Source organism: Contarinia nasturtii, unplaced genomic scaffold, assembly GCF_009176525.2.
Source record: "Contarinia nasturtii isolate CC-2019 unplaced genomic scaffold, AAFC_CNas_1.1 Cnas_scaffold_2934, whole genome shotgun sequence".
In the NCBI taxonomy this organism is placed as follows: domain Eukaryota; kingdom Metazoa; phylum Arthropoda; class Insecta; order Diptera; family Cecidomyiidae; genus Contarinia; species Contarinia nasturtii.
The window spans coordinates 243541-263698 of record NW_022200251.1 but is presented as its reverse complement, the minus strand read 5'-3'; the positions used below and the strand labels follow the sequence as shown (position 1 = coordinate 263698).

At 32.3% G+C, this 20158-nt stretch overlaps 5 protein-coding genes across 14 annotated transcripts; 2 read left to right on the top strand and 3 right to left on the bottom strand.

The window, feature by feature from the left end:
* Nucleotides 1–2777: 2777 nt before the first annotated feature.
* Nucleotides 2778–4533, bottom strand: LOC116349591 (graves disease carrier protein homolog). Its single transcript, XM_031781095.1, has 3 exons — nucleotides 3645–4533; nucleotides 3424–3565; nucleotides 2778–3281 (listed from the first exon to the last, which is right to left on the bottom strand). Exons 1-3 carry the CDS (start codon nucleotides 3748–3750, stop codon nucleotides 3200–3202), a joined length of 330 nt encoding a protein of 109 aa, XP_031636955.1. The 5' UTR covers nucleotides 3751–4533; the 3' UTR covers nucleotides 2778–3199.
* Nucleotides 4534–6125: 1592 nt separating this feature from the next.
* LOC116349580 (leptin receptor gene-related protein-like) lies at nucleotides 6126–7276 on the bottom strand. Its single transcript, XM_031781084.1, has 4 exons — nucleotides 7241–7276; nucleotides 6880–6954; nucleotides 6603–6786; nucleotides 6126–6523 (listed from the first exon to the last, which is right to left on the bottom strand). Exons 2-4 carry the CDS (start codon nucleotides 6918–6920, stop codon nucleotides 6407–6409), a joined length of 342 nt encoding a protein of 113 aa, XP_031636944.1. The 5' UTR covers nucleotides 6921–6954; nucleotides 7241–7276; the 3' UTR covers nucleotides 6126–6406.
* Nucleotides 7277–7558: 282 nt separating this feature from the next.
* LOC116349553 (augmin complex subunit dgt3) lies at nucleotides 7559–10475 on the top strand. Its single transcript, XM_031781032.1, has 11 exons — nucleotides 7559–7694; nucleotides 7769–7899; nucleotides 7964–8149; nucleotides 8230–8407; nucleotides 8672–8782; nucleotides 8877–8962; nucleotides 9027–9143; nucleotides 9207–9537; nucleotides 9610–9845; nucleotides 9924–10098; nucleotides 10177–10475. Exons 1-11 carry the CDS (start codon nucleotides 7677–7679, stop codon nucleotides 10342–10344), a joined length of 1737 nt encoding a protein of 578 aa, XP_031636892.1. The 5' UTR covers nucleotides 7559–7676; the 3' UTR covers nucleotides 10345–10475.
* A 16-nt stretch (nucleotides 10476–10491) lies between these two features.
* On the bottom strand, nucleotides 10492–12035 carry LOC116349554 (cyclic AMP-dependent transcription factor ATF-2). The gene is made up of 2 exons (XM_031781033.1): nucleotides 11697–12035; nucleotides 10492–11541 (listed from the first exon to the last, which is right to left on the bottom strand). The coding sequence occupies exons 1-2, from the start codon at nucleotides 11845–11847 to the stop codon at nucleotides 10622–10624; spliced, it is 1071 nt and encodes a 356-aa protein (XP_031636893.1). The 5' UTR covers nucleotides 11848–12035; the 3' UTR covers nucleotides 10492–10621.
* A 594-nt stretch (nucleotides 12036–12629) lies between these two features.
* LOC116349555 (protein quiver) lies at nucleotides 12630–19991 on the top strand. Of its 10 annotated transcripts, none has more exons than XM_031781040.1 (5): nucleotides 12630–12734; nucleotides 13971–14336; nucleotides 15304–15357; nucleotides 15978–16124; nucleotides 16254–19991. In XM_031781040.1, exons 2-5 carry the CDS (start codon nucleotides 14303–14305, stop codon nucleotides 16478–16480), a joined length of 462 nt encoding a protein of 153 aa, XP_031636900.1. In that variant the 5' UTR covers nucleotides 12630–12734; nucleotides 13971–14302; the 3' UTR covers nucleotides 16481–19991. The 10 variants fall into 10 exon arrangements, with proteins under 10 accessions (XP_031636900.1, XP_031636903.1, XP_031636904.1 ...); XM_031781043.1 differs by lacking the exons at nucleotides 12630–12734; nucleotides 15304–15357 and adding exons at nucleotides 12755–13038; nucleotides 14849–14899; XM_031781036.1 differs by lacking the exon at nucleotides 12630–12734 and adding an exon at nucleotides 12756–12916.
* The last annotated feature ends 167 nt before the right edge of the window (nucleotides 19992–20158 follow it).

The window sequence follows — 20158 nt, the reverse complement described above, 5'->3', positions numbered from 1 at the left end:
TTGATGATATTTGGTTTAGTTTGTTTTGTTTTGCAAAATACAGACAATATGAAAAAAAAAGAAAAGAGAAAAATGTCTTCTGCAGATAATTTGCAAAGTGACGCAAACCGTGCAAAACGATGGGTATGGGTTGAATACTTCTATCCAGATCCAGTTTCTTATACGTATTATACCGTCCCCAATATATGTAATCGTTTAAGATCAATGATTTTGTTAATTTCTTCAAACTATAATCATAAAAGTGCAGTTATTGCTTAATGTGAAACGTAGTCTTATACATTAAGCTATGGAATAGTAAGATATATATATATATATATGTTTGTTCAGTGATTTTAGAGAAAACCAGAAAAGATAGAGAGTTCGGGTTTTCGGTATTCGATAGGGCATGAAAAACCCTCCAGACGTATTTTTTATTTTCCCCATAAGTGCTACCCATTTAATTTTTTCATTCATGGACCCTCTTTCTGGATTCCACTTTGAAAAATATTTCGATTCCACTCACCATTTATTGAGTGGATAACGAATGGATTCGGGTGGAATAACGTTTTTCTGCAACTTTATTGGGTGGATAAAAGATGGAATAAATGAGTTTTTCTCTAGTGTTAATTTGATAACTTTGGATTTAGATGAAACTTGTTGAAAAAAGTTGGAGACACCCGAGGTACCAAATTGTTTTAGATTCCTTATAAAATTACCTTTCGAATGGTATATAAATTATGGAGTTTCCGGCAGGTTTGATGGCGTTTTACGCTGGCCGTTTGGCCGAAATATGAAAAATTGAGAGAAAAATCGGCTTCCGAATCTTATTGCGCGCAACCTAGTTCTATGGTTTTGATGAAACTTTGCCAGACGATAGCTCTTGAAGCCCTCTTTCCAACGGCATATAGCTTATTAGCCAATCGAACTTGTGGATGTGTTTCCCAGGTGGCCATAGATTGACGCTAGTGATATATCAATGATACTATTGATAGTTCGATATGAATAGCGTGCTATTGGTACATTTTAATATTGTGACAAAAACAATTTTTCTCTTCAATATTTTTCCTTCAAAAATAGACATCTAAAGTATCAATATAGAGCTCCATATTTAATTTTATGTAATTTGTCAAAATATTTTGCAAATTCAACTTTCAAGGGAAAATTTATTGCGGTAAAAATTACATTTTACCATGTGAAAAAATTCCCTCATGTTAGAATGGCATTTTCCTCTGATTACTTTGAATTTTAACATCTGAGTTTTCTGAGAGTAGTCTTTTGGAGTTTACTGCCTATTTGAAGCTCAACTCCATAGGTGGCAATATAGCCAAAATGAGAAAAATATAGGTAAAGTACATTTTCGAGCTTCATTGCAAGCAACCTAGTTCTATGATTTTGATTAAATTTCGCCAGATGATAGCTCCCAAAGTCCTCTTGCTAACGCTATATAGCTTATTAGCCAATCACACTTGTGAAGAGTTTTAGAATTTCAATTTAACTATGGCATTGACAAAAACCTTACAGAAAAACGAAATCCATGTGATGCATTTATTAGGTAGTTCTGGACGTTCTCATTTCAGTAATTGAATTGAACGATTTCATCATTTATGGATCATCAGCGCAGCTTCTGAGAAAGCCATCTATCTAATTTATAGGATTTACTAACTTTTTGAAGTGGGAGCCCATAGGTAGTCGTTGAGGCAATATGAGCCAAATATTTGTAAAATCAATTTTCAAGGTGTAATTTATTTAAAAAAAAATTGTGTCAAAAAATTCAAAATATGAATGTCGAGTAGTTTGTTTTTCTTAGTAGTACGGTTCCACGTTTCACATTAAGCTCTACGGCCAAAAACTGGCAGTGTATTATGAATATTCGGCAAATAAAAAAATATATCCTTTTATAAAAGACTAAAAAATTGCTTTTGTCATTTCATGCAACATTTACCACCTTATATGCAAAATACAAATAATTGTATTCATCTAAAAATAGTAAGTCTTCATTTATGGAAAATTGGTTAGGAAATAAAACATCTCTTCGTAGAAATATTTTAAATTCGCAAAAATTGTTTTTCTATGCGTTTTGGGTCTATAGAAACACAGTACAACGGTTTTTTGGCCATGTTAATGTGGGGATGTGGTACACATACTGTACGCTATAAAATTTTGACCTTTTTGTTAGCACGATAACTCTTCTTAGAGAAAATCAAATCCAAATCTGATTTTACAGGGTAGTTTGGGGTAAAAATTTGTTAACTCGATAAATCTTTCCCCAGAGTCGTAAATCAAAGTTTGGAATGTGTAATAGGGGTTTTTCTGGTACTGGAAAAAGAATTCCGGACTTAGTTTGAAGCAATCAATTTTTGATACAGTTTCTATGAAAAATCACAAAAAATTGAATTTTCGTATGAAAGCCATGCCTGTATGATATTGTAATGACGGGAAACTTTTCACAGGCTATTTTTTACTCATAAAAATAACATTCTGAAAGTTTAAAGAAATTTCAAATCAAATTGGGACTGAGCTAGGGGCTTAATACGGCAAAAAAATGGATATTTAGTTTAGTTTGTTTTTATTTTTTCCGACATTTTTGTGCATGTATGATTTTGTTTGAAATATACGCCGGCCACTTTGTTTATCAGATCTGACTTGTACATAATCAGTGTCGATTGTACAAAATCACATGGCTACATTCGGCTAATACGTAAAGTGGTCGAAAAATGGATGTTGTGAAGTGTATTCAAACTCAATTCTGTATAAAAGTTGTAAAAAATCAATATATTTTAACAATGTAACAATTATTCTGTTTTAAATAATACGCCCAAACACAAACAATTCAACAATATTGGTTAACTAATACCATGATGACCATTGGCTGTTGATTTGTGGAAATTCTAATGACTAACGTATTGGAAGATTTAATTAGATTTGACCAAGGTATTTGAGTTATTTTATGCGACTGAAGGCAAATACTACCTACTTAGTCTTAGTCTTTGCTTAATTAATGTGATGCAATTGATTCATTTTGACAAATTGCCATTGTCATACATTTTCAACATTACAAAAATAATAATTTCAATAAAACAGGTAAACAAATTAAAAGAAAAAAATAATTGTTTTTTTTTTTAACAATTATGATATTAAAAAAAACTTTTGCATAAACTTTGTTGTCATGTGTGTGTTTTCCGGAAAAAAGACCGGCTGTAATTAAATTTTCATGCCGGTGTCAAGATTTAGTGCTTGTTTGAGTACCTCGTACAATACCATTTTCAGTGTAAATGTGCTTGAGTGTCGTGACCATTCCAACTCTGAAACAAACATTTATTAATGTGATATATTGAGTTTGTAGCCAAAAAACATAACATGATTATAATGCAATTATATTTTATTGTAAATAAGCATGAAACTTCAGCATAAAGAAAATTGAAAATATTTTTTTAAATAACGTACCCAAATCGAGCCGTTGCTGGATCCATCATAACCAATTGCAGTCTTCTTCTCGTCACATCCAAGGGATACGAAAAGGATTGAGCTATTGCACCAGCTAAACCTCCTGCTAAAAGTTTGGCAGGAATATTTAAAACTCGGCCGCCTGAAAATTTAAATTTGAAAAATTAATTTCAAACATTTGGTCTGGATATGTTAATATTTTGTTTTCTTTTTTTGCCTACCTGTATTTTTATCGCATTTGTTGCAAGTCCATTGTGGTGAGTATTTCATGCAAAGGAATTTCACACTTTCAAAGCAATAAAAACTGAAACCGGCATATGGAACCATACCGGTTAGAGTTGGAACAAAACCACGATACAATCCACGAATACCACCTTTCTGCAAAGTAATACAAATGAAGACGTGCAAAACGATGGGTATGGGTTGAACACTTCTATCCAGAGTCAGTTTCTTATACGTATTATACCGTCTCCAATGATAATATACGAATGAAAATTGCGATATTAGTTCATCGGTGTACTCCTTAGGGGTATGGCATGCATAAAGGATCGAGTACTATCTGTCTCCCTTTTTATATTTAAATATTTCCCCCTTTGCTAAGCGAAATTAATTCGATATACGGCGCTGATGTAAATCCTGATTTTGGCCTGATAAATATAAGCTCTTCATTCAAAATGCATACACATGCATATTTGAATCGTTGAGTAAAATATTTTTTTAACGTTTTTCATTAAAAAAGAACAATGCCAAAAAGTGAGCCAGCTGTCATTGCTTGCAAATTTGTCAAACCCTGCGGCTATCATAATAAAACAACGTACGTTTAATTCACGATAGAAGGATTCACCCGAAAAATCAAATGATATAAATACAGTAAAACCTGTCAATAACGGAACCTGGAAATAGTGGAATTCTTGTCAATAGTGGAAAAAAATTCCGCCATTGAGATCTCCATACAAAATGACCTGTTAATAACGGAAAACGGCAAAAAACGCTCACCCCCAATAGTGGAAAAAAATTGGGAAAAATTCTTTTGATTTGCTAGGGTTTTTGGAACGCGAGAGAAATTCTTTCGATTTGCTAGGGATTTTAGAACTGTATTTTGGAAGTCAATTTTTTCCGATTGGAATACCCTTTTTGCTAGAATTTCCCATGCGAAAAATTCTTTTGATTTCTAGCATTTTCTTCTAAAATCATCCCCTGAAAAATTTTGCTAGCTATATAATGATGAAAATATATGAATTTCTGCTTTTTTTCACATTTTTCCTCAATAATGGAAAATCATTTCTGAATTGGCATGAAAACCTGTTATTAATGGAACCTGGGAATAGTGGAATTCTTGTCAATAGTGGAAAAAAAAATTCCCCGTGGGATTCCGTTATTGACAGGTTTTACTGTATAAAAATTATTTTATTTTATTTTTATTATTCCAATTATTTTGAATGATTTATACTTTTTTTGTATTATCATCGTTTTTAATATTTCCATTTCAATTTATTTAATTCTTATTTACGATCATGCATGCGATGCAAATGTGCCGTTTGAGAGTTAAACGCACTCTGTTCAGTTATGACAAATGTAGGGTTAGACAAACTCTCAGCCAAAAACTGCTGGCTCACTCGCTATATGAAAAATTGACATGGTTCTTTATAAAAAATTAATTTGTTTATAAATTACAATTATTTCAAAAAAATGTTTCATCGATTAAATAAGAATCCAATGAAAATAGAAATAACAATGCGACACCTACCGTAAAAATGCAAAAAGAAACTTAGTTGATATTTTGCGAAAAGTGTACTTTTTTCGTTTTTTTTTTTGCTCTTCACTAAGCACTTCACTGGTCCTCACTTTTTTGGCCAAAATCCCCAGCAAATTGAAAGAATTCTTTGAAAATTTTTAAGGGGTAACACTTCGTCAGGGGGAAGAGTAATCGGACCCCTAGGACCTCTGCTGAGGACGTATGTCAAAAATCCTACAATCCCAACTAAGTATCCTTTTGCATTTTTACGGTAGGTGTGGCATTTTTACTATTAACATTGGATTCTTGTTCAATCTATGAAAAAAATTTAAATTATTGTTATTTTTATAAAATATTCTATGATATGTATCTTTTTTTTACCAAACGATTGAAAAATTATGCATGTTGAATGAAGAGCTTATATATTGTCAAGCCAAAAAATGTATTATTGTGGAATGACATAGAGTGAAATTTACATCAGCGCCGTATATCGGATTAATTTCGCTTAGCAAAGGGGGAAACGTCGTACTCGGTCCTTTGTTAACTCGATAAATCTTTCCCCAGAGACGTAAATCAAAGCTTGAAATGTGTAATAGGGGTTTTTGGGTAATGGAAAACGAAATCTGGCGTTCGTTTTGAGATACAATCAATTATTGACACAGTTTCTATGAAAAAATCACAAAAAATTGAATTTTTGTATGGAAGCCATGCCTGTATGATATTGTAATGACGTGAAACTTTTCACAGGCTATTTTTTCACAGGATCTAGGAGTTGAAATATGGCAAAAAACATTTAAATTTTCCCAAAAATCGAACCAATTTATTGCATATGAACCTTTTATAAGTTTCACTGGGTAAATTTTGAAATCTCTCTGAAGAAGGTTTTTTTCAACAATAATTTGTTGATCTGAAAAATCGAATTTGAAACTTGTTCACGTAAAAGAAAAGAATAATAACAATTTCGACGTTTCGTAAAATCTTTCTTGTATTCATTAAATTATGTAGTTTTATTTGGATAATTTTTTATAAGATTATGGAAAAGGGAAAACTACAATCATCATTGGCAATTATTGATACACGACAAAAAATCGCAGACATTAAAACAAATAAAAAGAGAATCGTTCATTCGGACATCACTGACTAGATGCGTTGTTTTGGTTTTTTTTTTCTTGGTATGGTTAAGAGTCATGTACCGGTCTACATCACATTTGTTTTTGTTTATTTTTCTATTGACATGTGGGTGAATGTTTAAGCCATGCCACCGTATGTGGTTTCATCCGGGTCCAAAAACAAAAAGTAACCGAAAATCGTCAAGTATACCACGATATTTCCACAAATTGTCAAGACAGATGCGCCTAGTAAAATCTAAAAAAAAATTAGAGATAATATAATTTCATTTTTTTTTTAATTTGGTTTGCAAATAAATTTTTAATGTTGTGCTTACAATGCCACATCGCACCAAAACAATCGGGAGCCCAAAACTGCTGACAATGAATCCCATTGTTAGAAATATCGAGAGGTCAACGTACGATGGCCCAAACAGTGCACTTTGCATTGATCTCTTGATGATAAGCGTTGGAATTACGGAAAATATATAGAATAGTATGACAAAACTTGGCCACCACAAACTGAAAATGTAGACAAACCGAACATTAATTTCATACCAATGAAGAAAATATGCAAAAAGACACTCTGCTGTAAATTTAAAAAAAAATACTCACTTGTATGGTGGTAGAGCGCAAGCCAGAATGACTAGTGTCATCCCAATGGATCCAGCCAGGGCCAAATTAACCAATCTAAATTCAATAGGAAAGGATACATTTAATACGCAATAATGACGATCAGCGGGAACACATATAATTGCATATGACATTTGGTTTGGAGTACATATTTTATTTTTTTCGTGTGAAAACAAAGAAAATAAACTAAAATGAAGCTTACGCTGTGGCAAAAGATCCAATGTTTGCGTGTGTAGAAAAAAATGGCAAAGGAAATATTCGGTCATTGTTTTGTGTGTGTTATGCAGCATTCAATAAAACGTTGAAAAAGAAAAGAATAAATGAAATTTAATTTAAAAATTACCTTTGAGTTCGGTCATCTTTTATCAGCGCGTTACTCCTATCGTACAACTAATTCCTTTGACTGCTTCGTTTATTTTCGTCTGTGACTTTTGACATATCACTATGTGCGCTGCCTATGTATTGATGCAAACATGTCGGCGATACATTTGCACCGCCATTTTTCATACATTGAACAAACGTCAACTTACGCTCTTTTCTCATGTTTTTACATTCAAAATTTCTGTTAAACGGAATCGTGACAGATGAGAAACATTGTATTTGTATTTTTTTAGTTTTCTTTATTTTGTTTCAATTTGAAAACAAGCCATAAATATTTGCTGAACATTTTGTACATTTGAGTTTATTATTTGTTTTTTGTGTTGTATAAAAGTAGTTTTTTTTATTTCGGGAAAAACATTTTGTTTGGTTTTTTTGTTCATTTGAATTGGTTTTTACTTATGGCAGACCCAGCAACGGTTTGTACACATTCATTTGCTGCATCATTCATGAATTTTGTTTATTTTAATTTGTATTTTTCCTTTTTTTATAGAATTTGGCTATATTACGCAAATGCGGAATACCAGAATGGGTCTTGGTAGACGAAGATTGGAAAGAATTTATTGGTTTTTTCAAAGATAATATCAACGATGTCAATGTTTTGACAGATGAAGAATTGGTTGAGTATGTTGATCGGCCGATGATAATACATAAATGTTTTTAAATCCTTAATGGTTTCTTGGTTTAGATTGGCCCGGTTGAAAAGAGAAGAAAATGAAAATACAATCACTCTTGATCAGCGAAAGGAAAACATTTCCAGAGAATTCGATGGGATATGGTCAATAAATGAAGATGAAATTGCTGAATTGGAACAACTTATCGATGTTGTCAGTCAGGAAGATGAATTTTATGATGATCTCATTGCAAAGGCCAAGTGAGAAACTAGTCATTTCGAACTTTTTCCATAAGTTTCAATAGGTTTAGAAAATAATAAAAAATCGTTTCAATTTGAAGGGTCGCCAATTTGGATGCCATCGAGGAACTGACCGTTTTAAAAGGAAAAAAAGCAAGACTCATGGCAGAAGAACCGATTGTGGCCGATGAATGTTTAAGAAAAATGGAAGAGCTACAAGAAGTAAAACTCTCTAACGAACGCAAGATTAATGAACTGGGACAACTTTACCTAAAACCGGTACGATATTTTGGTTTTTATTAATACGGTGTTGTGTTGGTTGATACAATTTAAGGACAAGGATTTAAATTTCGCGAAAATAATTGGCATCGTGGATTTATTTGTATAAATCCGAAAATGAATAATTTCCATATTTTGATCCAATCCAATTTTTTCCAATTCAAATTTAGTTGGAAATTAGCAATTTTTAAACCGATAATACATTTCAATGCAAAGAGTTTCACATGAATTAACCGCATCACTTAATCTTTCGAACTAATTTAGGCCCAAAATCCGTTGTTCATGCATCAAATGCCACTGAATGATTACTTTCGTCAACTGGAGCAATTCAATACGAATGCCAAGCACTTTATGCAAAAGAATTTCAAAGTACAGGTACGGCCATGGCACACATTCACTTTTATTTTCGATCAATTTTTACATTTATTGAATTTCAAACCAAAAACAAAATTGGCATTTAATGTTACAGACCAATGACGATGAAATGCTTAAAGATGACAATATTTTCGATGAGAAAGCTCAACTATTGACTGAACTAAGTATTATTGCTGATCGGTAAGTTTTGTAGATTTCTTTGTTCTCGTTCCCGAATATATCTCGATTTTTTTTCTCCTCACAGACTGCTCAATGCGTACAACAAATTATATTTGGCCGAAATGAATTGCAGAGCAAAAACGGCACTGACAAATCAGTTTAAAGCGCAAAATTGGTCACCATCAACATTAATGGGCATGAGGTATTATTATTATTCAGCAATAACTAAAAATTATCGAATCGAAAATAAAAATAATCGTTACAGGCGTGAAATGTTGCAAATGGAACGCGATAATGAGCTGAATGAATCGCAAAAACAGCATTTGATTCATAAACTACAAGAGCAGGCAGCTGAATTGGCTCAACTAGATGTCGAAGCATTGGTCTATGAAAGCAATCAAAAGCGAATGGGACGGGCCAAACAGCGAATGGACTTTTTAACGCGATTTGCCGATATTATATCAGAAACGGTGATATTATCGGAATTATTTTGGGTGCTAATGCAATTAGACATGGAACGAATGAAAAATCGAAATAACTACGATTCGAAATTGGATGCGTATCGCATGGAATCACATGGATGCAATCGTCGAATTGTAAGTGAATTTTGTTTGATTATTTATTGGAAATTTGCTGTAATCGATTCTTTTTTCGGATCATCTTAATAGGAACTTATGAATATGATAGGAAAGCTCAACGACGATGCATTGGTTCAGTGCTATTGTAATCAATTCATGGAGTTGCTGCAAGTGAATCAAAATGGCTATACTGGATCGGTAATCGAACAAGTGATAAAATGCATTTTATCGGTCGACGAATTCAGATCGAGCGTTTCACAGCTCATACAAAATACAGAAAACAATATTTATACACTTTGGCGCAATCATGATTTTTTCAAAAAGGCGTAAGTTTTGAGAAATATTTATTTTGAGAAAAAATGGTCCTATCTAAGGTTCATTGTTTGTGTCATGTATATTTCTAGGGCTTACATCGAAGATCTAGCGAATAAGTACCTTTATGATGGTCCGATTGCAATGCCGCAACAGTACAGTGCTTGGTATCGAAAGAAGAAATCATTTTTGGAGCGTGAACTTCAAATGATTCGTGAAAAGAATGACCAAAAGAAAGGAGAATGTGGCCATTACATTAAGAAATGGGTTTGTCATCTACAAAAAAATTATAACATAGAATTCTTTTCACTCAAATTTAAATTATCTTTTCTCTTTTCCAATTAGTCAAATGATAAATACTGGCGTCACAAGCAAGTGCTTTGGGTATGGTTTTTGACCGAACCGAAAAAAGTTATAAAATCGCTGAAATCAATCAGCATAGAAGCCCAACAACGTAGTAAAAATACAGCACCCATTCCACGTCATATCGCTGGCATCGTTCGGAAGAGCTAATGAGAGTATGCATTTGTGTGCAAATAACACTATAAGCATAACAATCGTGATACAACTCATAAGTTTAATAATAAATGTTCCAACATTTTATTGAATAAAAAAATATATCGAAATTTATTTCAATTAAGGTACATACGAGATCTGATATACATCAATTTAATATAGTATAAGTAATGAGTATTGTCATTTAAAGTCGGCTTTAAACATAAAAAAAAATACTATCGTTGGCTAGTGAGTCAAAAAGAGGAAATACTGGATCAATAAAAAAAAATCCAAATTATATGTCATAGAGACGGCTCACTGAACAATTTTCATGGGCCTTTTTAAGCGCTTGCAATTGCTTTTTGAGTATACTATTTTCGGCTTCCAATTGTGCATTCCGTTCGATCAATGCATCATGGCGCATTTTTTGCTTGTTTCGATATCGTTTGGCTGCTTCACGATTACGTTCGTTGATCGAATTATCGTGTAAAATGGTGCCACGCTTCAATACTTGTCGTTTTATCTCTTCCTTGGGAATATCTTTGACATGTGATTCTTTTGCTGTGGAAATGTGAGTTTTAACAGTGGCTGGAACTTTAGCATCGAATTCATTATTATCATTGTTTCGTGTTGTTCGCAATTTCATGAGTGATTTGCGAATTTTTTCTTTTATTGGATTCGATACGTTAGTTACTAATGGCACAACGGTTGGTTTTGGACAAATTTTTCGAAACACTTTTTGTGCGATCTCATCGTTTTCGATAATTTTAATTTTCCCTGTAATTTGTTCCAAACTCTCCTTATTGTCAACCACTGTTGTGGTGGTGTTGGTGACAATTTCATTGGTTGACACAATAATTGAACTAGACGTTACGGAGTCATTTGAAACTATCACTGGTATCACAACTGGTTGTTTATTTGTATTCGTTTCTTTAGTTCTTAATGCATCTGGATCATTTTTACGTTTATCATCATCATTGCAATCGATTGTATTGTAGGGAATGATGTGCGGTGTATGAAGCGTGTCTTCGTCATTGCATTTTATGATTTCGTGTGATTTTTGTGTAGTGAGTAAGACACTGGGTCGTTTTGTTTTGTCATCAATGGCCTGACGAAATGTTTCTTCGAATGGATTTACATGCTTTAAATCGTCAAATAGACCGAATTCTTCACAGTTTCGTATCAAACGAGTGGTCGGAGTCGGTGTTTGATCAGCTGAAATTCAGTTTAAAAAGAAAAAAAAAAGAGAGAGAAAACAAGTTTAAACAATTGTACACATTGATTTCTATTTGCATTGCAACTGATACGGCAAATCAGCGTGTGTAAACAATAAATAAAAAAAATGAAGTTGAACAGCATACAACCATTACCGATATATTTGGAATTATTTTTATTTTCATCGCCACTGTTTAAACTCAATGTTATGTCACGATTGTGCTTGATCACATTGAAGCAAGTCTCTTTATTCAAACATTCTTCAAGTATTTCAGGTGTTAATAAATTCGATTTCATTTCATCCATTGTTCAACAAACAGTCTTATCTATGCACACTGAAAAACCAACACTCCGATATATATGCAGAGGTGAAAAAAAGAAGAGAAGAAACAAAAATAATAAAGAATGAAAATAAAAACAAATAATATATAAATCACTTATAACAGAACGAAAAAATGTGTGTATTGTGACGTTTTTAAAACCGAGAATCGTGTAGCTATTTTGCAAGCAGACGAATTGACAGAAACAAAACAGAACCAAATGTCAACACACTCACATACACATTCACACGCACGTGCGCTTGTTGTTGGTCTAATACCTAAAAGCTATTTTCTCACTATTCCCCTCTATGTGTCTCTTTCACGTTCATTCTTTGCGTTTGCTCATGCCACGATAAAACGGGAAGAAAAAGCCGTGTCGCCTCGTAACTATCGAACGAAAAAAAGACACATATCTTCAAAGAATCATTTATGCTGCAATAATTAAAGAAGCGACTTTTTTTCCTTTATGCATTTTGATTTTCTGTTTACGCTTTACGATAACATATTTTCATATTTTTCATATATGTTTCCCATTAATTTTCCGCGCGCACACACACAGGTACCGCGAATGAGGACGCGCACATCAAAACGTCAATAAACACGACAACGACATCGACACGGTGAAAAACAGAGAAAGAAACAGGCACCCGTTTCTATATATATATATATATATAATTTGTGTATGTAATATATATTAAATATTTAGAACTGTTTTGCAGCTATTTTCGTTGGCGCTTTTCTTTGCAATTTGGATAGGTTGACTTTTCCATGCGAACAACGTCAACCAGAAAGACACACGGACTCATAATTTTTTTTTTCATTCTGTTCATATGTCACACATAGCGCATAAAGAGTGAAAGAGGCACTATACAGGTTTTTCCGTTTTCAGCTGCAAGCAGTTTGTTTGCAAAATATCCTACGCGATACATGCGATTGTGTGTCGCATTGCGTTTCGTCGACTGAACGAACGAGGAAAAAAGTTTTTTCTTTTTTTTTTTTAAGAAAAATATTCAACTGTGAATAAGTTTTGATTCGATGTTCATCGAATTTTAAATGTACTTAATCAATTTAAAGCGGAAAAATGACAGCGAATTGGTTTTTTTGAGAAAAGTTAAACGAAAAGAAATTTAATCGAATCCATCCACGTTGATGTAGAAACAGCTCATCGTTTTTATATGTAAAGAAAAGGAGAGAGAGAGAGAGAAAAAATAATAAATTGAAGATAGTCATATCAAAGGCCACAAATGTTTTGGCATCTGTAAAATAGACGAATCAAATAAATATGCAAATGAAATATATTGAGTTTGTGATCAAACGGTGAAATAAATCGATGATCGAATCGAATTTTTGTTCTCAATGATAGATAAATCAAGTATTGTAGTTCAATTAAAAATCTGTGTGTTAAATGTTTATCGTTCGAATTTTTGTGTTTTACAACATTTTCGTAATAAATTACATTTATGATGTGTGATGAATGTTTGAAGTGATTGATGGATGATTTCTTGTTTGACATGAATTGGGCCAATGCAAACGACGGGCTTTTTTGGTCGCAATAATGATATTCATTCGCGGACTCCACCTTGCCTTTTGCATAATGTGAATCATATATAGTTTCATTTTAGAGCCATTCTTCAAATCGATCAGATTCGCAAAAGTGGAGTGGATTTTTTTTGTCGTCGTCAGTGAAATTTATTCTTGCACACGTTCAAAGCACAGTTCAGTATTTAGTTTGGAGGATTTGGCAATTTAAAATTTCATTGTTCTTAAAGTGTAACACTTTAAACGCTATTGCAGTAGTTTGCATTCAAATTTCACATTTTTACGAATGTTGTGCAAACCACTCTCAAGTGTATTGTGTGTAAAATCAATGGAAGAGAGTGTAGATTCGTGTAATTATAAATAGGTTCTTTTGGAGAAAAAGGAGCCACATCAATGATTCGAGATGATTTGATGGTCGATTCTTTATTATATTTCGTTTTGTATTGATTTTGTAACCCAGTTTCATACAGATTTTTTTCAACAAACCTCTCGAATGTGTCATTATATTTTAAGTACTGAACATATGAATGTTTTTTAAAAAATCTTTTTTCTTTGTCCAATGGTGTATAGGGCCACAATTGTCAAAATTGCACACACCATAACAATGGAACTCTCAAAGAGTTCACATATAAACTGAATTTATATAGCAATAGCGGGACTAATCGGAACGGTAACATAAATCGGCTTGAATTGGATTCGATTTTTTTGTTTTGATTAAAACACACACACACACACATACACAGCAGTGATTGAATTAAAAAATTCAAACCACCACAATTCATCTGTGTAGTCGCACATCAACCGTGTGCTTAAGAAAATTTTGCAAAAAAAATAGCGAAACAAAGAGTTGACAATACGGTGTCCAAAAGAGTCGAGCCGCACACACATAGCACACGCATAAAATGCCTACAACATATGGACTACTGATTGGTTTATGTAAGTTAATGCACAAAAAAACTAAACATTTCCCTTATTTTGCTGCATTTTTATCTGTGTCCAGTAAAATATATACATAAAGAAAAGAAATATGAGATAATATCCGATTAGACGTTGTCAATGAGTGGATGGTAAAAGGCACAACCAAGTATGTATATATAGGGAGATGTGAATGAAATATTGTGATATTTAGTTAATGAAGTTCATGCATGAAATTATACATTCAGTTCACATTGAAAAGCTCATTTGGTTTGAAACTTTTTCGTCTCTCGACTTTTCAAACATCTGTAGTTGCTATTCATTTATTATTGTTGAAAATACAATGTTGTTGTACTATAATAAGCTTTTTTCCATATTCGTTTTCATTTTATTCAATGGAAGTTTTTTTTTAATTTTGATCTATGTACTTTATATTCATGTCATATCCGAATCACACTGGCCGCTTTCGACCAACCAAATAAATTACCAACAAACCAAAAATAATGTTCCAAAAAAACACATACTCAAAACAGTGTCACTGACGTATTTCACACACTGTTGCTTTTCATATCGATGTCGTCCATGTAAGTCCTTAGGTGTAAAACTATCGGTGTGTATTTTCCGCTTGATGCAAGTAATTTCTTTATGCCGCTTCGTGTGAATCGTTCTATCATCATCATGTGACAACAGCATTAATTGCATCTTTGTGATTGCGATAATATTTTTTTTTTGTAGCATATTTGATATGTCAGCCCGTACAGTGTACTTTCCACAAAATGCACGTACTCTAAGCACACACACACACATAGGTGACATACGGGTATATTTTGCACTCATACCAGAATCAAGTCATAGAATGTGTCCAATTCTTTAACATATATTAATAACCGCGTGTGTCCAATGCTGGGAAGTAAAAACAAAACTGATCACAAACATCTAACACCAACTTAATTAAAACGCTTTTTATTGCTTTTCTCTACCGTTGCAGTTCTGTTTGGCATTTATGTTTGTTGGATACCGCAAATCAATGCTGAATGTCAAAGTAAGATAATAATAATCGATGTGATCAAACTGTCTTCACGTTTTTCTCATTCGTTATGCAGGGATTGTTCCTCTGAGGAGTGCTGAAGAGGATCCTTCTTTTCAAGTGAGAAGAAAAGGAGTTCTCTTAACACAAAAATATCTTTTTTGGTTTGAAAAAATTTCCTCCTTCTCAGAGGAACAATCACTGATTTTATATCTCTTAATTTTTCATTTTCTCAATTGGTTTAAATAATAATTTTTTTCGATGTTTGTGTTTCACTTAAGGTTTTTCTGTTCTGTTCTCATCTCAATTTTGCTTCACTCATCTCAAATCTACTTTCCTCAAAATATGATAAATAATCAACGTTTTATATTGTAAAAAATATATACATAAATTTCTCTCATCACATCAATCCAATTCATTTTTGATAAAAGTCTAATCAAGCTGAAATTGAATTTCTCTTCCTACTTGTTAACAAAAACATATAACTTTTGTGGTTATTTTAACAAAAAAAATTTATACATTTTAAAAACATCAAATTCCTTTGTGATTATTGATTTGCAACAAAGTAACCACAAATTTTAAGAAAAAAAAAATCGAAAAATGAAGCTATTTTCAATTCTTATACGCGTGGATAGCTCGATCAATTTACTGTTACGAATGCGACAGTTGGACGGATGCACGATGCAAGGACCCATTCAATTATACAGCGCTTCCACGAGATCAACCGCCACTGATGACGTGCAACGGATGCTGCGTCAAAATGGTTAGACATTCCAAATCACGTACGTAATCACGACGATGCCAATTTGAATTTTGGTTTTGGTGTAACAAAAACCAATGACGAAAAAATAAAAAAATAACCGACCACGTTATTGTTTCTATTTGTTTTGACCATTTCTTTTCATTCGCAGCGTATGAGGTGGTTCGTCGCATGTGTACATCACAGTTGCAAATAAATCTATTCATGGTTGACCATGTGTGCATGATGGAAAGTTCAGGCAAGGGCCATATGTGTTTTTGTGAGGAAGATATGTGTAATAAAAGTTCGCCACACTTTGATTTTTTTCAATTTTATCGGCATGAAATTCTCATGCTGATCCTTATCTATGTGATTGGATTGATAACCAATCCGTTTTAAATGCCACACCAAACACACAAAGAAAGAAGAAAAAACCAATGAAAAAAAGTCCGAACATTTTTCCATTTCGATTTTTTTTTTTTTTTGCTGAAGAGACAGTAAAATGTGCTATTTATTTTGTGTGTTTAGTTTTCTTTTATTTCGAATAGAAATTTCAATGCAGTGAATATGTAGCGTAAACGTCCGAATTTTAAAAACGAAAATAAAATGCGTTTTTCCCACTGAATTCGAGTTTCGTGGAATCGGCCCAGTTCGATCTGATTCACCCTATTCGATCTCATACAATGTTCAAGAGTACTTAAAAAAGAAAATTTGTGAGTTTCGATGTTAAAATCGATCACACTTACACGCTCAATCACAATATCAACAGCTTCTCTGTTATTATTTTCGTTTTTTTTTTAATGTTCATTTGAAACTCTCTCGTTTCAATTTCACTCGGCTGTCAATTTCTGATCCAGTGGCTTTTAAAACGCTTTTTGTTTGCTTATGGTTTTTTTTTCTCGTTTCAATTTTATGTTGGTGGCAATAAATTCATTGAACAACGTGTTTTAATCCTTCTTACGTTTTAACACAAGTTCAGTGGATTTTCTCGAACTTTCACATACTGTGTACACATTATGTTTTTTAAAATACAAAAGTAAACACAAACACAAACAAATACACACTCTTTTGGCCAATTTAAATTTTCCCCAATTGATAGATATGTATATGCAGCTACTGATATATCAATAAGAAATAGCGCCTATGGCGGACAAAACAATGGCACCATTATTATGTCCAGCATAGGCGCTGCATTTCATGAATTTATGGAAACAATTGTTTCTGTAATTTAAGGGTTTTATTTAAGTGGTCAAAATCCGTTAAAGAAAACTCTCTTTAAAACACTTGTTCGTAATTATCACGCCCATAATGCTTCACCTTCTATGTCACTCGATTCGAACAGCTAATATCAGAAAACAAAACTAAAATAATTTTCCAATTAAATACACAAACACATACACTCTCTCTATCTCTCTCTATATATGTCTAAATATCAAAATCTTTCGAACTTGTCGTCGCGATACACGATCGATTTACTCAAATTAATGCACTCTTTTTTAAACGTTTGACATGCACCAAACAAACAAACAAAAATATATTCATTTTATCGTGCTTGCTGAACAATTCAATTCGTTGTGTTATCGAGAAAATGTTTATTTCTCGATAAGATAAATTATTTTCCTCAATACGTAATGTTTCGATGAAATTTCAACGGTAATTGATTCAATTCTTGATTGAAATTATTAAAAGCAATAATAAGACATATGGAATTAAAAGCATTTACTAGCTTAATATTTATACAAAACTTAGAAGAAGAAGAAATCAAATAATATAAGTTCACTGAATTTTACCGAATTCGAACAGCAACAATAAAAAAAACGAAACCGAATCTCACGACATTTCATTTATTTCATAAATAATATTTATAAAAACTGACAATTTTTATAATTCGTATTCGTAAATTCGACTTAAACTTCAATAAACTTACTTTCAATACGGTTTACGGACAATGGTCGTATGCCTTTTCCGAGTGCATTTGGATAAAAGTGCTTTTTTTCCTTCGATTCTATCAGAATAATGACTCAAATAAATATTCTATGATAATGAAGTAGATCTTTGAATCTGACACACAAAAGCTTGGTGAACTTATAAATAGCGTGAAATAAACAGACAACTAAAATTCATATAAAACAGAACAACAACACACACACACACACTATAAACGCCAAATGGCGTAATTGAAACACATACACACAACATTTTCATATTTAAAAAAAAAACCCAAATAAACGAAGAAAATGTATTTTCCTCACAAGTAAAGAGCATTTACCAAAGAAAAATGTAAGAAACATATGCGGAACGCGATTAACGCTTATATAGATCAACATTTGAGCTATTTGCAATATGCGCATAGTTAGCTACTGAAATGTGTGAACGAATGCAACAACAACAAAAAAAAACACCTTCCCCACACTAGACGTGTGCGAAACAAGAAAACATTAAAATGAAAAGATTTCGGATGAATCGAACGAAATTGTTTGCATTTATTCACACATTAATCGTTAATTTTTTGCACACATTACACACACGAAAGAAAAAAAATCACACACACACACATACACCCCAAAAAAATGACAATCCAGTTGCGAATCTATGCGCTGGAAAGCGACAAAGTCAAAGCTTAGAACTATATATTATCTACATGAAGATATAAAAGAAAGCAATGCTTTTTCACATATGATGCCAAGGCTCTGATATTTTTACGTGTACACAATGGCTTTCGATCCATTTTTACAAAATTTAATTTGTTGTATTTTACAAATATATCACTTGTTTCCTGTAAATAATACCTTATATCCAGTCCTTATTTGATCACGCAGCGTGCGCGCCCAATTCGAAGTATCGAAAACAAAATGAAGCTTTGCTTCGTACAAAATACACAAATTGTGTACAATTCAATTTCAAAAGTGGCACAATTCAATTCCACACTCAACGGGAATGAAATGTGCAAATTGAAAACCAATTTTTTTTTATAAGACAGTATGCACTTTATTTACGCCTGCGATTTGCTTCAATCATTTTATTGCGTTCGAATAAATTAAATTGCTCAAGCATTTTAACTCATTTGATATTTGCTCAACTTGGATTAATATCTAGATTGTTTAAGATTCGCGATTTAAACTCCTTTCATTCACAATCAAATAAATTTATGAATCAAATGATAACCCTTCCTCGTTTGATACGATACACCCAAATTATCCTGCACTCTTTCCACAAATGATGAATGAAAAGACACAATATCCTGCATCCAAACAAAATCAAAATGGTATATTATGTAAAATACACCAACTTAAATTTCTTTTCCCTCCCTTGCAACGGGCAACGCTATCATTTTTACAAATGATCATATCGTTTACTAGCAACATTGGATATAAATAAATATAGATTTAGTTTTAATTTCATTGAATTTTGTTTTGTTCGGTTAAATTTTGAAATAATATCTAAAAGAAATTGTTAATATTGGAAAAAGAAACACATCATTTTAATGATAAAGTGGAAACATAAATGATATTCATTGTTTTGTTTTTCGTATGCCAATTAATGTATTTGTAAATTTGTTGGTAGTAAAACGAGGAGCTCATTTAACTAGTTTAAATTTCAAATCAGAAATGTTTATTTAAAATGTAGAAAAATGTCATGATAGATTACGTAGTGCATTTATTAATTGCAATGGATGGATGAATGAATATAGTATAATGTGAAAAAAATGTTTAGATTTTATTACAAAACAATTTAAGCATAAGTTGAAGATTTTAAAGTGTGTAGTATGAAAGAAAAGCAGTTATTTTCGAATTAATACATGACAAACAACAAAACATTTCATTTATATCATTATTATGTAAATACCAAAATTCTAATTTACTCGGCGTCATCATATCCAAAATAAAAGCAACTCAATTTGATAAATTTTTTTCAATGATTTTATCATTAAATCCATTTATTTGGTAGGATTATTATTATTAAAGACTATGTTGACAATTTTTTTGATTCAGTTTAATGCTGGAATCTAAATTGTTTTCCGACTTCTCTGACATCTCAAAATTGTATCATGATAAATAAAACGAAAAATTGTTCTAA

Coding starts and splice junctions, on each gene's coding strand:
- LOC116349591 (XM_031781095.1), bottom strand. CDS start 3,750: ATGGTTCCATATGCCGGTTTCAGTTTTTATTGCTTTGAAAGTGTGAAA. Junction 3,566..3,644: donor CAAATGCGATAAAAATACAG/GTAGGCAAAAAA, acceptor TTAAATTTTCAG/GCGGCCGAGTTTTAAATATT. Junction 3,282..3,423: donor CCAGCAACGGCTCGATTTGG/GTACGTTATTTA, acceptor TGTTTGTTTCAG/AGTTGGAATGGTCACGACAC.
- LOC116349580 (XM_031781084.1), bottom strand. CDS start 6,920: ATGACACTAGTCATTCTGGCTTGCGCTCTACCACCATACAA. Junction 6,787..6,879: donor TGCGCTCTACCACCATACAA/GTGAGTATTTTT, acceptor CTACATTTTCAG/TTTGTGGTGGCCAAGTTTTG. Junction 6,524..6,602: donor TTTTGGTGCGATGTGGCATT/GTAAGCACAACA, acceptor ATTTTTTTTTAG/ATTTTACTAGGCGCATCTGT.
- LOC116349553 (XM_031781032.1), top strand. Junction 9,538..9,609: donor ATGGATGCAATCGTCGAATT/GTAAGTGAATTT, acceptor TCATCTTAATAG/GAACTTATGAATATGATAGG. Junction 9,846..9,923: donor CATGATTTTTTCAAAAAGGC/GTAAGTTTTGAG, acceptor GTATATTTCTAG/GGCTTACATCGAAGATCTAG.
- LOC116349554 (XM_031781033.1), bottom strand. CDS start 11,847: ATGGATGAAATGAAATCGAATTTATTAACACCTGAAATACTTGAAGAA. Junction 11,542..11,696: donor AAATAATTCCAAATATATCG/GTAATGGTTGTA, acceptor ACTGAATTTCAG/CTGATCAAACACCGACTCCG.
- LOC116349555 (XM_031781040.1), top strand. CDS start 14,303: ATGCCTACAACATATGGACTACTGATTGGTTTAT. Junction 14,337..15,303: donor TGGACTACTGATTGGTTTAT/GTAAGTTAATGC, acceptor CTACCGTTGCAG/TTCTGTTTGGCATTTATGTT. Junction 16,125..16,253: donor GGTTAGACATTCCAAATCAC/GTACGTAATCAC, acceptor TTTCATTCGCAG/CGTATGAGGTGGTTCGTCGC.